Genomic DNA, 13,437 nt, shown 5'->3' with positions numbered 1-13,437 from the left:
AGCCTTTTATTGAGCTTTGTTGTTTGCTCAGGAGCTCTTAAAAGGGAGCTAAATTGGAGTGATTTATTCTGCTGTGACTTGGCTGAAGCATCCAGAGGTTTCTCTGGTTTCTTCCGTGCTCCTAGGTCTCTCTCCTTTCTCCCCCAGCTCAGTGGCACTGGGCAGTAATAGCAGAGCTGCTTGGAAAAGCTCAGAGTATTTCAAAACCTAGTAACTCCCCACCCATCCTGTCTACATCACTGCATCTTCCACTCCTGTAATCCTCCTCTATTGTTCTTTGCTGTGTTCTCTGTGAAACTGTTTTGTTTCTTGGCTGTTGACATAAATCTGTCACTACTTTGCGCTTCTCTGGAGCTGGAGTTCAGCTTCAGACAGTCTGTCCCGTTACTGCAGCCTCCTGCACCCGTGTGGCTGCGAGAATCGCTGGAAAGCGGGCAGCCCTCAGGTCTGGCTCTGGATTTCTAGATATGGGAGGGGAAGGATACTGAACTCTAGGGTGGTGCAGAGGCCAGAAGTGATCCTAGACCACGGGGTGCGGGTGTCTGCACCCACCTGGAGATGTGCATCCGCCCAAGGTATGTCTGCAGCCTGGAGACACCTGGGCCAGCTCTGTAGTGAAGGTGCTGCGGGTGGAAACAGGGCAGCAGGAAGCAGACACCAGGCACGCTCAGCCCCTCTGGATTTTTTTTTTCCTCCCCCTTCTTGGCTTCTTTCAAAGGGCTGTTGCTAATGTTTCCCAGAAAGAATGTGTCATGGGTCGCTAAAGAAATCTCAGGGCAAGGTGCAGTTGTCTGACCGGCTCCTGGGATCAGAAGAGGGAGTTGGAGCTGGCAGGATTTGGGAGAGAAGATGCAGATTGAAAGGAAAGCGGTGCCAGAGAAGCCGCAGCTCTGCTCCCAGCACTGCCGTGGTGGTTGGTGTGTCAGGGGACTTCTCCGGGAAGGAGCAGAGAATTGTCCTACTCCAAATGGCTTTAGGTATCTGCTTCTCTCCTTGAAGCAAAATGACTCCTTGTGTATTAGCTCTGTGGTCCCCAGCTCATGGGGGAGGAGGGTGACAAATGGGACAGGCCAGGCAGGACACTGCAGGGTTTGGTTATGAGTAGAGTTAGCTCTCAGGAAACTGGGTGTTTCATAAGTTCTCTAAATGTGAGTCGTGTGTGTAGCGAGAGCCCTTGCCGCTAATAAAAATGCGGAGGGAGACTTGCTTTGAAGACCAATCCTGGCTGGCAAAGGGGGAGGACAGAGTGCACCAATAATACCTGCAACGCGATGCAAATCTGCGCCTGGCTCTACCCTCCCTCCCGAGGGGGTGGCCAGGGCCAGTATTTACCATCTGTCTTTTGCATAATTTAAAATTTACAATACTCTAAAAACCATTTGGGGGGGGGGGGTTAACCCTGCTGTGTGCATGCTAATTAGGACCACAGGGCATCTTTCTACTGAAGAACGAAGGCAGAGCTGAATTGCTGCTGTTACAGGATAGATGCTGAGATTAGTGATGAGGTTTCCTGGCTCGCAGACCCGAAGGTAGGCAAATTGCGGTCTCTTCTGTGGCTGTGGTACCCTCGCTGGGGACAGATCCACTGGGCAAAGCAAAACCAAAAGGACTGTTTCTGCGCCCGTGAGATGAGCGTCCTGCAGGGCCCTGGTGGGTGCCAGGTACCTGCCCTCCGAGCAGACCCTCGGGCAGCCTGTGCCTTGCAATGCTTGTGTTTGCATGTGGTCCCTTTGCTCAGCAATTCCCAATTTTTTTTTCTCCCCTCTCCAGCCCATATTACAGCCAGCCCTGACCTCAGAGCACATTGCTCCTAGCTCTGCAAACCTGAACTTTCCTTTCCGCTGGACACGGACGTGTTTACTCTTACCCACAGGCTTGGTTTGGGCAGGGAGGGATCTAGATTATTTTTAACATTCGGCAGCGTGCCTGGGACACTGATCTAAATGAGCCTTGAAATGGCTGGTTCTGGAGCTCTGTAGAGAGACACCGAAGCCCACGGAGCTGGACAGCGTGTACTCCCGCTGCGTGCCTGGGGCTCGCTGCCGCTGATGTAACGCTGTGGCCTGTCGTTGCCGAGGGCCCTTGGGGCGGAGAAGAGGCTTCTTAGAAACCCTCTATTGTGCCCAGCTACCCTGTATTCTAATAAACTGCAATTTTCATACCAAAACCATAATGTTTGCTTGCCCTCGTGCCCGGGACTTCTTTCCCTGCCCAAGGGCCTTGTGTTTCTCTCGTTGTTTGTACATTCTCCAGCTTTGCCCCAGGCTGCGGGGGAAAAGACAAGCCAGCTGCCTGCCCTCGAAAGCTCAAAAAATGCCTGAGCTGCTCACCGAAACTGGGACGTTTCGGGGTGTTTGTTTCCAAATCCTTATGCAGTTCAGCGGTGTCTGTCTCCCTACCTGTAAGAGCAAAGGCTCTGCTGTTCTTGGGGGAAACTTGGAGACAAGCAAAACATTGCGAACGAGCCGTTGAACGAAACCAGTTCCTAACTGGATGTTGCTGGTCTCCAGTGTTGGGTGGATTGCAGAGGGCTCTGCCATCCCCCTAGACTGTAGTCGGCCTCTCCTGTATTAATTCTCCTATATGCATTTATTCAGCTGTTAGGTTCGGGGAGAGTAAAAAGCTGTTTGTTTACATCAGCCTTTCTAAAATAGCCCCTAATTGCATGCTGTGTGCCGCTCCGGTCCGCAGCCCAAGAACACATTTTATATTTAAACGCTATAAGCGCAGACTTGGCGGCGTTCCTGGCCGGCGGCCCGGCTGCCATCGCGGTCTCGGCCTGCCGGCATCCGTTTGGCGCATCCACGATTCCAGCCTCCCGGGCCCGGGGGTCGCGTGCCGGCAGCGGAAGCGATAACGGCGTCGCGGGGTGGGGGGGGGCTTTGCTAGAACGATCCCTTCCAGCGGGGCGACTCTTTATCTGCGTGCTGAAACTTGTGCCGCGGATTTAGCGATAACTTGCGTGCTCAGGGCTGGCCCGAGCTCAGCTCGCTGGCGGCAGATCCTCGAGTAGCTTTCTTCCTCCAGAGCGAAGATGTAGCATCTCCGAGCGGAGAAACCGCCCCGATGTAAAAGCGCGGCTGTGCTTGCAGTGTGTCATTAGTGGATCTCACGGAGAACAGCCGCATTGGGAAGCAAGTTTTAGCTGGAAACTGTGGCTTTGACCCTTTGTACTTGGAAGATTTACGGTCCTGATTGTAGCAGTGGATTAACGTGGCACGGTGCGGTTTTGGTGGAAGAGAGGTTATTATGTTAAGTGTTGTTTCTCTTGTACCCTGCAGTGAGATTTCTTTCTGTGTACACAGAAGCATGCGCTCCAGCCAGTTATTCTAGCAAAGCAGGGCTTTGAAGGCTGGTAAATGTTTAATAACACGTGTTGCTTTGGTACATGCTGGCCTGTGTTCTGGTTTCTTTTGCAGCCGGTGCCTCAGGTATGGGTTCTTCTAGAACCCTTCCAACCTTTTTCTTTTTGTCTTCAAAATACCTATTGCGAACCAGAAGGCTGCTGGTGAACTCGGAGGCTGTGTCCTTTCAATGAGCCCTACTTTTCTGTGCTGTTAAGAAGCACTCAAACCTCTAAGAGCAGGCCAGTAGGTCTGTTCGTGCAACCTGGTGCAGCTTTTCCTGCTTATTCTTTCTGAGCAACTGTCAGAGGACGTTTCCGGCATGTTCTTGGCGATGTCTTTCCAGCAGTTTGTAGTGCAGAAAGTTGCATTTGTGTTTGTTTCCCATCAACGTTTAGAGCAGTTTCTTACACAATCAAACAGGGGTGACTAACCCAAGACGTCTTCTTCTGCTCCCCGCCAGGAGAAGCATGAAGAGGAAGGCGATGTTCACGTGTCCGTTCAACGGCGACTGCAAAATCACCAAAGACAACCGGCGGCACTGCCAGGCCTGCCGGCTGAAGCGCTGCGTGGACATCGGCATGATGAAAGAGTGTGAGTACGCGGACGCGCCGGCCCGGGCGGAGCGGTTCGGCTTTGCGCCGTGACGGCCTCTTCCTTCTCGATTAACCCACGGCGCGGAAGGAAGGCACGCGAGCGTGACGCTTGAGAGCTTTACAAAGACTTGGCCAGGCTCAGAGAGGGCGCAGAGGGCGGGGGATGTTGCTGGGTGATGATTAAGAGGAGCCGATTTAACGGTTGAGGCTGCTCCTGTGTTGGTTAGCGACCTGTGGGGTCGGCCTGCGTTAGAGCCAAATTACCGCTGCTGGCTGTTGTTGGGCATCTGCACGGTGAGAGCAGCTAATTCAGCTTAATGCCCGGTTAGATGGACTGAACTTGCTCTTGTCCTGCCTATGCGAAGTCACCGTCCTCTCACAACGAGTCTTTGCGCGTTCCTCCCTGTATCCAAGCCGGCAGCGAGAACTGAACGGGATTCCCCGTTACCGGACACACTGCGCTATATTCATTTCCGTGAGCATGGAATTTGCTGGCGCTTTCCTCCGGGCTATCCCTTTTGCATCCTTGTTCTTGCAGCGTGAGCCTGGCCACGTGCATGGCAGAGACTTAAGCAAATAGGAAAAGGAAGCAAAGTAGATTTTAACCCAATCCAAACAGACTAATGTTGGCCAAATATTTATTTTCTTCAATGATATTTATAGACAAGCAGCTCTTAAAAATAAAATCTGTTTGGCACACTTCCTCCTACGTACACGCTCTTTCCACGTCCAAAGGCTTCAGGAGAAGACTGGTGTTCACATAGTGTTCAAACCAAAATAATAGCCTTCTGCTAGGAAACTCTGCAAACAAGACATCAGGTCCTATGATTGATGGACCTGAAAAGTTGACCCAGCTTGGAAAATTTAAGTGGCGCTTGCTGCCTGACGCGATGAGTAGAGAGCAAACAGCGCTTGACATCACAGGGCGCCGCTGAAGCACAGCTCTGCGTCCTCCGGAAAAGGAGAACTTGCAGGAGTTTACAAAACACATGCCTAAATTCCCACTTGTCCATAAGAGTCGAGCAGCTCCCCGCATCCTTTTAAGCTAGCGGCGATGCCCCAAAAAGAGGTAGAGAAACAAAGACTTGGTAATACACCGTGGCTTTTGCATGGGTGCAGGGAGGGTCGAGCCCATGGTCGCTGCTCTGTGGGGAAGTGCAGATGATTACGTCCCATATTTTGCACTGCAGAAGCAGTCGCTCGCTTTGGTTTAATGTTTTAAGCTATGTGAACATTTTGGGTGAGAGCAAAGAGTCAGCCTAGCTCTTCATAGCTGCCTGAGCAACCTGGAGAAAGCTCCGTGCAACAGGCAGACTTGGAGTTTTCCTGCTTTGGCATTTATTTCTGCATCTGAGCAGCTTTCCTAGGGGTTGCAAATGATTGAGATGACACCGTTAGGTGCTTTCTGCTTGAAAATCATCTCTGGAGTGTCATCACGTGCCTTTTCCAGAGCAGTAGGAGACCGGTTTCCTTCGTCGGCCTTTTCTTTTCTGCCCACGTTACCTTGTGATCGTTACACGTGAAGCCTCGCAGGGAGAAAACGCGCCGTCCTTGGCCCCTAAAGGCGCCCGGCCGAGGGCCTGAGGCTTCGGTTGCTGCGGCCGCTTTGGCGTAACTGTTGCAAACGAGGGGATTGTGTTGACTTGCACCAGCTAATTACCCGGGAGAGGAGCTGGCCAGGAACATTCGGCGGCAGCGATGTGAGGAGTGTTTCCACCCCAGCCAGGGCCAGGTCCTAGGGCTACGGTGGCTCCTGCAGGAGTTAACTTGTAAACACCCTGGGTAGCAAACTGCTGCTCTATTAATGAAACCTAACCTGGAAAGACTAAAAATAGCCTTCCCGTGGACTTTGCTGCTTAAATGCAAGGGAACAAAGTGTGCTGCTATTTATTTTTAGGTTGAGCAGGGAATCTTTAAACTCATGATGGGGGTTGGTGTCTTCTCTGAGCACTCTTTGCCGCGACGGACGCCACGGCAGCTCGGTTTTTGCTCTGGTGCTGATGGGATCCGAAGGAGAAAACATGACCGGCGTGAGCAGCATGAGGGCAAAGCCTGGTGGCCTCGGCGTCTGCGTTAATTTGGGCTCCGATGCAGACAGCCCCAGGCTGCGGAGCTCTCGCAGCCTGAACCCATGCAGCAGCACGGCCGCCTCGCTTCCCAAAATCAAGTGGCAGAAATCGCCCTGGGGCAAAGCCCCCCTGCCTCGAGGAGGGGGCTGTTGGCGTCCCCCACCTTCGCCCTCCGTTGGGAGCTGGCGCCGAGGGGGGCAGCGCCTTCCCGCACGGGAGCAGCGAGGGTCAGAGCCGGCCCCGGGGGGCTGGAGACTGCGGCGGGCTGTCGGCAGCAGGGCGGACGAGGCAATCAGATTGATTTATGGCCCGGCCGCAACGCCGAAGGTTCGCCCCAAGCTGTCCGCAGGCGACGTTAGCAAATATTTGTGGTTTTCCGCCTGTCTTATCGGCGTGGGGTAAAGCTCAGGGCGAGCGGACGGGGCCGGGCAGCGGGCGATAAGCGGAGGCGAGCTCCGTCTAGCAGCCTGGGCGGCAAACGGAGGAAGGAGCGTTTCTAGACGCCGCTTTCCGGAGCAGTTTTCCTTTTGGGGCAGCCTTGCTGGCGCCTGGCTGCCCCCTTCGCTCACCCTGTGCTAGACCCCTGCGAAGCATCTGCTGCAGCGGGATAGCAGAGGTGGATGGCTAAAACTACCTTAGATCGGCTTCGAAAGCACCTGCCCGCGGGCTTGTTCTGCACCTGAATCGGCTTCAGAAACCTTCCCAGGTTCACCGCAGCACTGGGAGCAGAGCCGCTGGCCCCGGCAGGGCCGGTTGGGACGTGCGGATCACCTGATCCCGCTCTCCGGAGCGGGTCCAGCCGCCGGAGGCGGGATCTGCCTCCCACCGGGCACTGAGTGGGGGCTTTACCGCTGGCTGGCCGGGGCTGGGTCAGCAAGGAGCTAAAGGGGAATAAAATGTGAACAGGTCTCTTGGTGTTGGCCGAGAGCCCGTTCGCTCCCCTTGTTTTGGGGCTGGGAGCCGCGTCCGCAGCGTCCCGCCGGGGTGCGGGGCTGGCCGAAGCGCCGGCCTCCGCAGCCGCCCCTAACCTTCGGGTGAATCGCGTCTCGCAGCCCCTCTGCCCCTGCTTTTATCGGGTTTGCGGGGTTTATGACGCACCGGCACGGCAGACGGGTTTCTTCTCGGCCGCCCTGGAGCTTTCCCGCCACGAGGCCGGAGTTACGTCCTCTGTGCCGCAAATCCCCAAAAGGGGAGGGGAACGGAGCAGAAATATCGTCAGCTGGGAGCCAGGGCAAGGAGTGGAAATGGGAAGCGGGGGAATTTCCTGAAGCAGCCTGGAGGGATGCGCAGAGCGGAGCAGGCAGCTGAGCGGGGGCGGCCGCACAGGGCCGAGTTAAGCGGACGTGGCGGGGGGGACAGGATCGGAAGGGGATAACCCTCTCCGAAGCTCATCTTCCTGGCCCGACCACCCCGGAGGCAGCCGCGTCCCCTCGCCGCACAGCGCAGAGCCCCCTCGAAAGCCATCCAAAAGCTATTTCCAGCTCAGTTCTTAACGACTCGTCGTCCTCCGAAGCGCGGAGCGGTGCTGGGAGCGGCGCCGGTTCCAGCGTTCCTCCGCTTCCCTGAAAAGGCTGCTGTTCCTAAACCAAAAAAAAAAGTCCCCGAGGCCCCGAACGAGGAATGTGTTATTCCCCGCTCCGGGGAGCCGCGTTGTGCAACGCCTGTGCTCCGGGCCCCGCGCTGACGTCGGAGCCAGGCGAGGAGGCGCAGCGGCAACGTTAGAGGAAGCGAAGAATTGCGGCCGCCCGGGAAAACGTCATTCGGCGGAGTTTGGCGTTCACGCGCCGGCTGGGAAGCGTCTCTGCTCCCCGTGGGCTTTTGAAGCACATGCTATAAATGCCCAGCGTCCTCTGTAATTAGAGCGGCCTTGGAGGCCGGCAGCGGCTAAGCATCTGGAAAGGCGTCTCCGAAAGCCGTGCGAACGTTCCTTCGCTTAGCCGTGGCTCAGCCGCGTCGGCGGGACGTGACCTGCTTGGCAGGGGAGCGAGCAGTAGCCGGGGCAGCTGCCATCAGGGCTCCGCTTTGCCCTCCGGTGCTGGTTCAGGAGCTGTGATTTAAGCCACTGCTGTTCCCCCCCTTGCTTTCCCCCCCCGCTGCAAGCTTTCCTCCTCTCTGATTTCCAGGGACACTGGGACAAACGGGGGACCTCGGTGCTCCGTTACGTAGTCCCCGTAGAGGGGAATCTGGCTGCCTTGCAGGGTAGGGCTGGCATCCGTTCGCCCCCCAGGAGCGATGCTTTGGGAAGTGCTTTTGCTTCCCAGCTCCTACCAGCCGGAGAAGTGTTGGAGACTCCGTGTTTCTCCTGGCAAGCGCTGGAAACAAATCTGTTTTGACAGTCCTCTGTAAGCAAACGTTTCCGATGCTGAGCGTTTAAAGGAGGCTAATCGCAACGAGGCCAAGCTGAAACCCCAGTCGTGGCGTAACCGCTCGCGAAAGCGGCAGCGTGAGCGGCCCAAAAACGGGACCAGCGTAGGAGCATCCAGCCCTCTTCCTCCCCTCCCGTCTCCTCCTCCTCCTTCACTTGAGGGGTGAGTGGCTCTCGGGTGCTGGGGGTGAGCGGGTCGTGTCCCAGTGGCCGTCCTTCAACTCTAGGCTGCACAAGGAGGAATTTGGAGCCGCCGGAGGAGCCGACCAGCCCAGCCCTCTCGCCTGGTTGCTGCGATGGGGACTAAAGCAGCAAGCGAGTTCGAGGGGTGGATTTCCCAAAGGCAGAGGAATGCCTTGCAGTCTCATCCCAACAGCTGCTCTCTCCAAACAGCCCCGTGGGTGTTTGCTAATTTCTCCAGAACTTGCAGGATCTGGAAATCTGCAGGATCCTAGATTTGCCTAATTTGGACACCTGCGATAATCCCTGCTGCAGCCCCGATGCTCAGCGACCTGGGGCTGAGCCCTCTCCCTGCGGGCAGCGGGGTCCCGTTCCTCATTCCTGAGCGTTTCCTTCATCACGTGTAGCTCCCAGGTGGGGTCTGATGTGTTCCTCTTCCTCCCCACTGGGTTTTTCACCTTTGGGGTCCACGATCGGGCCCAGCTTTGCTTACTAACCCCTTGTTCGCACTGCTCTTCCCCCTCCCCGCCCTCTCCAAGCAATTGCGCTGTCTCCAGGGAGCTAATCCTAATGTGCCGATCACGGGAGCGACCTTTCGGCCCGAACCATGTGTTTCCCTGCTTCTTAGACCTTCCAGTCCTCCCTGAGATTGTGCAAGTTTTAAAATGTATTGGAAAAACGCTGTCGGCGAAACACGGCAGGAGGACTGAGGGCTGCAAATAGCTCCTTCGAGCGACCGCCTCAAGCCCCAGGCCCCTGTCTCCCTGTGCCAACCTCTTTGCTCCAGATTCCACCTCGACTCGCCCAGCGTCAAATCCCCGCGCAGCCTGAGGCAGGCAGAAGGCCGCCAGTCATCAGATACTGCGCTTGGGGTTTTTTGCTAATGGCTGGTTAAAAAGCTAATAACGTCCTGACAAATGCAAAGTGCTATTTTTAGGGCTTGCCTTTCGATTTTGCTTTGCTGGCTCTGTGTGTTAAAGAGAGCTTTTGTGAATCTTTGACTTTGGGTGAGAGCATAAGGTTGTTGCTACCCTAAACTGGGTCAAGGTATAAAATCATTACAGTTCTCTGCCACTTTTCTTCTCTTTCAACCTTGCTGTGCAGGAATTTAGGATCCTTGTGCTTCCTTGTGCTGTCTTGAAGCTCTTCGCAAAGGCAATGTTGGTTGATGCTTCCCAAAGTAAATGGGGAGAAGCGTTGTGCATCACCTTCGCGTCCAACCCATGGCTGCTGCCCATGGATGTCACCCATAATACAAGCAATATATATCTGTGCACGGAAGGAGGGAGATGCTCGAGTGTTTCCTTAGCTTATTTGCGATGGGCCAGAGCTGCAGAAGCGCTGCCAGATAAACGGACTGTCCGGTCCCCGCTGCAGCGCCGTAGCCTGAGCCGGAGGCTGAGCGGTGCCGAAGGCGGCCGCATCGGGCTCCCTCTGTTGTCAGGCGCTGAAAACGGCGCGGGGAGCACGCTGGAGCGAGGTGAACCCGCTGGCCCGTGTCTCGCAGGACGGTGATTTCTTTCACCCGAAGGCACAGAGTAAGCAGCGAGGTTGCCGTCCAGGGCAGGCGTGCGGTGGCGGCGCTGGTACGACCTCGCTGCACCTGGTCCTCCCCCAAGAGCACCCAGGTGGGCTATAAACAGCGCCGGTCTCGTGGCTGGAAGCCCTGACCTGGTGGTCGAGGAGAAGAGCAGGATGGAAACGATGCAGTTTTAATGATTCATTAGCGATGAAACGGCGATGCTGCTGGGTGCTGCTGGCTGCCACGGCCCCGGGGTTGGTTCAGTCTCTGCTTCCGTGTGCTGGTTTCTGACGCTTGTCCCTTTTCTCCCCTCCCACAGTCATCCTGACGGACGAGGAGGTGCAGAGGAAGCGCGAGATGATAATGAAGCGCAAGGAGGAGGAAGCGCTCAAGGAGAGCCTGAAGCCCAAACTCTCGGAGGAGCAGCAGAAAGTCATCGACATCCTCCTCGAGGCCCATCACAAAACCTACGACCCCACGTACTCCGACTTCACCAAGTTCCGGGTACGGCCGGGGCACACCGGCCCCCATTCCTGTGCCAGGATCCCAGCAGTGCCCCCCTCGTTCCCCATCACAGCTGCCTGCTGGAAAATTCAACTAGCAGTGGTTGTACTGGAGGGCTCTCTGCTTAGGCACAATCTCGGCTTTTGAGCAGAAGCAGCAAATGTTATTTACTGGGATTTGAAAGTCTTTGTTTCTGTTTGGCACCTGCAAATGCTCAGTTCGAAAGGGGAGGCCAGGCCCCCAGGCAGCACGGGCAAACTTCCCGCAGAGAGCTTGGCCGCTGGCTACAGCGCCAGATAAAACAAGGAGAAGCCCTTCCCTATCCCTGCTCCGCTCCCAAATCCAAGCAGTTCCTCTCCCAGATACACCTTCCCTGTTTCATCCCCCAAATTTCTTGCTAGGTTGACTCACAGCCCCAGGAGACGAGTTAGAAGTCCCAGTGCCAATATCTTGACACCACTGGCGGCAGGTGAACGCCCGTTACCAAATTGCTCTCCCAGCTCTGTTCCTCATATCCTGCTCTCTCCTCCAGCCGCCCGTGAGAAGCAACACCAGCAGCAGGGTGGCAGCGAGGTCCTCCTCCATCCTCACTCAGGACTTGTCATCGGAGGACTCCACTGACCTCTTTGGCTCCGATGCTTTCAACGCTTTTCCAGGTACCGCGCTCAGTGGGCGCCCACGCGCTGCCTGGAAGTGCAGCAGGTTTATCTAAATCAAGCCATTTAGACGCTTGTTTTCCCTCTTCTGGAGAATTTATTTAAGAGCTGCCTGGGGGAGGCTGTTTGTGAGCTAAAAGCACGTGAAGTGCTGTCCCCACGGACCTCTGTGTGCCTGGGCTCCTCAGGAAGGCTGAGGGGAGCGTGAGTGTGAACGCTGGGCTGCATCTGCACTGCCCCAGACACGATTGATGCCCGGACCACTGGAGGACCACGGGTTGCGGGGTGTACATGCCGGGGCTGCCCTTACGCAGCCCCATGGAGCCCCTTTCCCAATGCACGGCCGGAGCCCCAGCAGGAACGAGGGCACCCAGACACCCCTCACCTGCTCTGTGCGGCCCGTGCCACCCGAATACAGCGCACAGATCCTCCCCGCAGGATGGATGCCGGGAGCCACCCGTCTCGCAGCGTTTGCGCACCGGGCTGGCGTCTCTGCCCTCGCCCGGGATGGGTGCCCGTGGCTGAGGCACCTTCTGACCTGCCTGTCTGCCTCTCTGCAGAGTCCGTGGAGCCCCCGATGTTCTCGAACCTGGTCCTCTCCGAGGAGAACGACGAGAGCACCTCCGTGAACATCGACCTCTCCCACCTCTCCATGCTCCCGCACTTGGCGGACCTGGTCAGCTACAGCATACAGAAGGTGATCGGCTTTGCCAAAATGATCCCGGGATTCAGGTGAGATATCGCTTCCAGACACAGAGTGTGTGGCTGTCTGTTCACTGGAATTGATGCATTTCTTGCCACCCTCCACAGACAGTTCATTTTTCTCTCTTTCCTCTTCACAGCTGTACGTCGGGCTCTGTTCCCTCCACAGCTCCATGGCTACTTTTGTGTTTTCTCTCTCCCCTCCCTTCTGAGGTTCCTCTTTTTCTGTCTTTAGCCTTGCTCTCCTGGGCTCTGTCAGCAAAAATGCTTGAGCTCCTGAGAAAGACACTGAAGGCCATGCAAGCTGTCTCTGTTCCGGTTTGTGAAGGACCGTGGATCCTGTTTAACTCCAGCACAGCAAGAGCAAGGCTGGTGCCCAGGGCTCTGGGTGATGCCGCTCAATAAATGTGGCTGCAGAACCACCTGCTGCTTAATTTTGTTAGAAACTCAGGCAGAGGGAGAAGCTGGGATGGCCCTAGGATGTAGCCAGAAAAGGCACCAGGTTACTGAGAGAGAACCTGGCCCATGAACGTTGTGAACTTCTCCCCTGCTCATCAGGGAAGTCTCACGCCAACCCCTTTCCCCCTTTGCAGGGATCTGACAGCAGAAGACCAGATCGCCCTGCTGAAATCCAGCGCCATTGAGGTGATCATGCTGCGTTCAAACCAGTCCTTCACCCTGGAGGACATGACGTGGACCTGCGGCAGCAACGACTTCAAGTACAGGATCAGTGATGTCACCCAAGGTAAAGGTGCCAGGCTCGGAGCAGCCCGTGCTGCTGGGCGCTCTCCCGTTGGCCGCAGGCCAAGAAATGTCATCCCCAGCCTTAAATTCAGATGCAAAAATCCAGCACTGAGTAGTCTGTAAACAGAGATGTGTTGGCAGGCTGCAAGGCCGGCGAGAGCCAGCAGTAGCTCAGCAGTGTCACGGCCAGGCTGAGCCCCCCTCCCGGTGTCAGCTGGGCTCTGTTTTCCCTCCGAGCTCCGTGCTGCGGGATGCGTGTGCATCTTGCAGTCTGCCTGGATGGCTGGAAAGAGCCGTCAACTCCCAAAGGAAAACAAAGCCGGGAGCGCGGTGGTAACTCAGAGCTGCCTCCAGCCTCCCTGCCCTGCACTGGGGATTGAGTTTGGTTTGCACCGAGCTGTCGTGAAGGCTGGAAAGCTGCTCTGCCTCCACTCTCGTGTCTCAGCCATGGGAGGTCTTGTCTCAGAGCGACTGCGCTAACGAGGCCTTTCTCTGCAGCTGGCCACAGCTTGGACCTGCTCGAGCCGCTGGTGAAATTCCAGGTTGGCTTGAAGAAGCTGAACCTTCATGAAGAAGAGCACGTCCTCCTCATGGCCATCTGCATCCTGTCCCCAGGTAGGAGGAAATTCATGCCCAGGGGTCACTAACCTGCCTGGTTTTTGCTCTGCTAATGCGCTCGCCCCTAAATATGATCATTCCCTGCCTCTCTGCCGTGGTGGGACGGGGAGGGAGGGAGTGACTCCGTGTCAGAGCTG

At 56.2% G+C, this 13,437-nt stretch overlaps 1 protein-coding gene across 2 annotated transcripts in view; it reads left to right on the top strand.

Moving 5' to 3' along the window:
• The window catches only part of VDR (vitamin D receptor), a 38,352-nt gene that overhangs the window by 22,843 nt on the left and 2,072 nt on the right, over positions 1-13,437 (top strand). For both annotated transcript variants that reach the window (XM_062597277.1, XM_062597278.1), the window contains 6 exons: positions 3,808-3,938; positions 10,396-10,580; positions 11,113-11,236; positions 11,797-11,968; positions 12,532-12,683; positions 13,181-13,297. In XM_062597277.1, the coding sequence (XP_062453261.1) occupies positions 3,808-3,938; positions 10,396-10,580; positions 11,113-11,236; positions 11,797-11,968; positions 12,532-12,683; positions 13,181-13,297 (881 nt within the window). The remainder of the gene's footprint in view (positions 1-3,807; positions 3,939-10,395; positions 10,581-11,112; positions 11,237-11,796; positions 11,969-12,531; positions 12,684-13,180; positions 13,298-13,437) is intronic.

This window comes from Rhea pennata, chromosome 29, assembly GCF_028389875.1.
Source record: "Rhea pennata isolate bPtePen1 chromosome 29, bPtePen1.pri, whole genome shotgun sequence".
Classification (NCBI taxonomy): Eukaryota; Metazoa; Chordata; class Aves; order Rheiformes; family Rheidae; genus Rhea; species Rhea pennata.
Note: the sequence above shows the minus strand (reverse complement) of the source record. Positions and strands in the feature narration are given on the sequence as shown.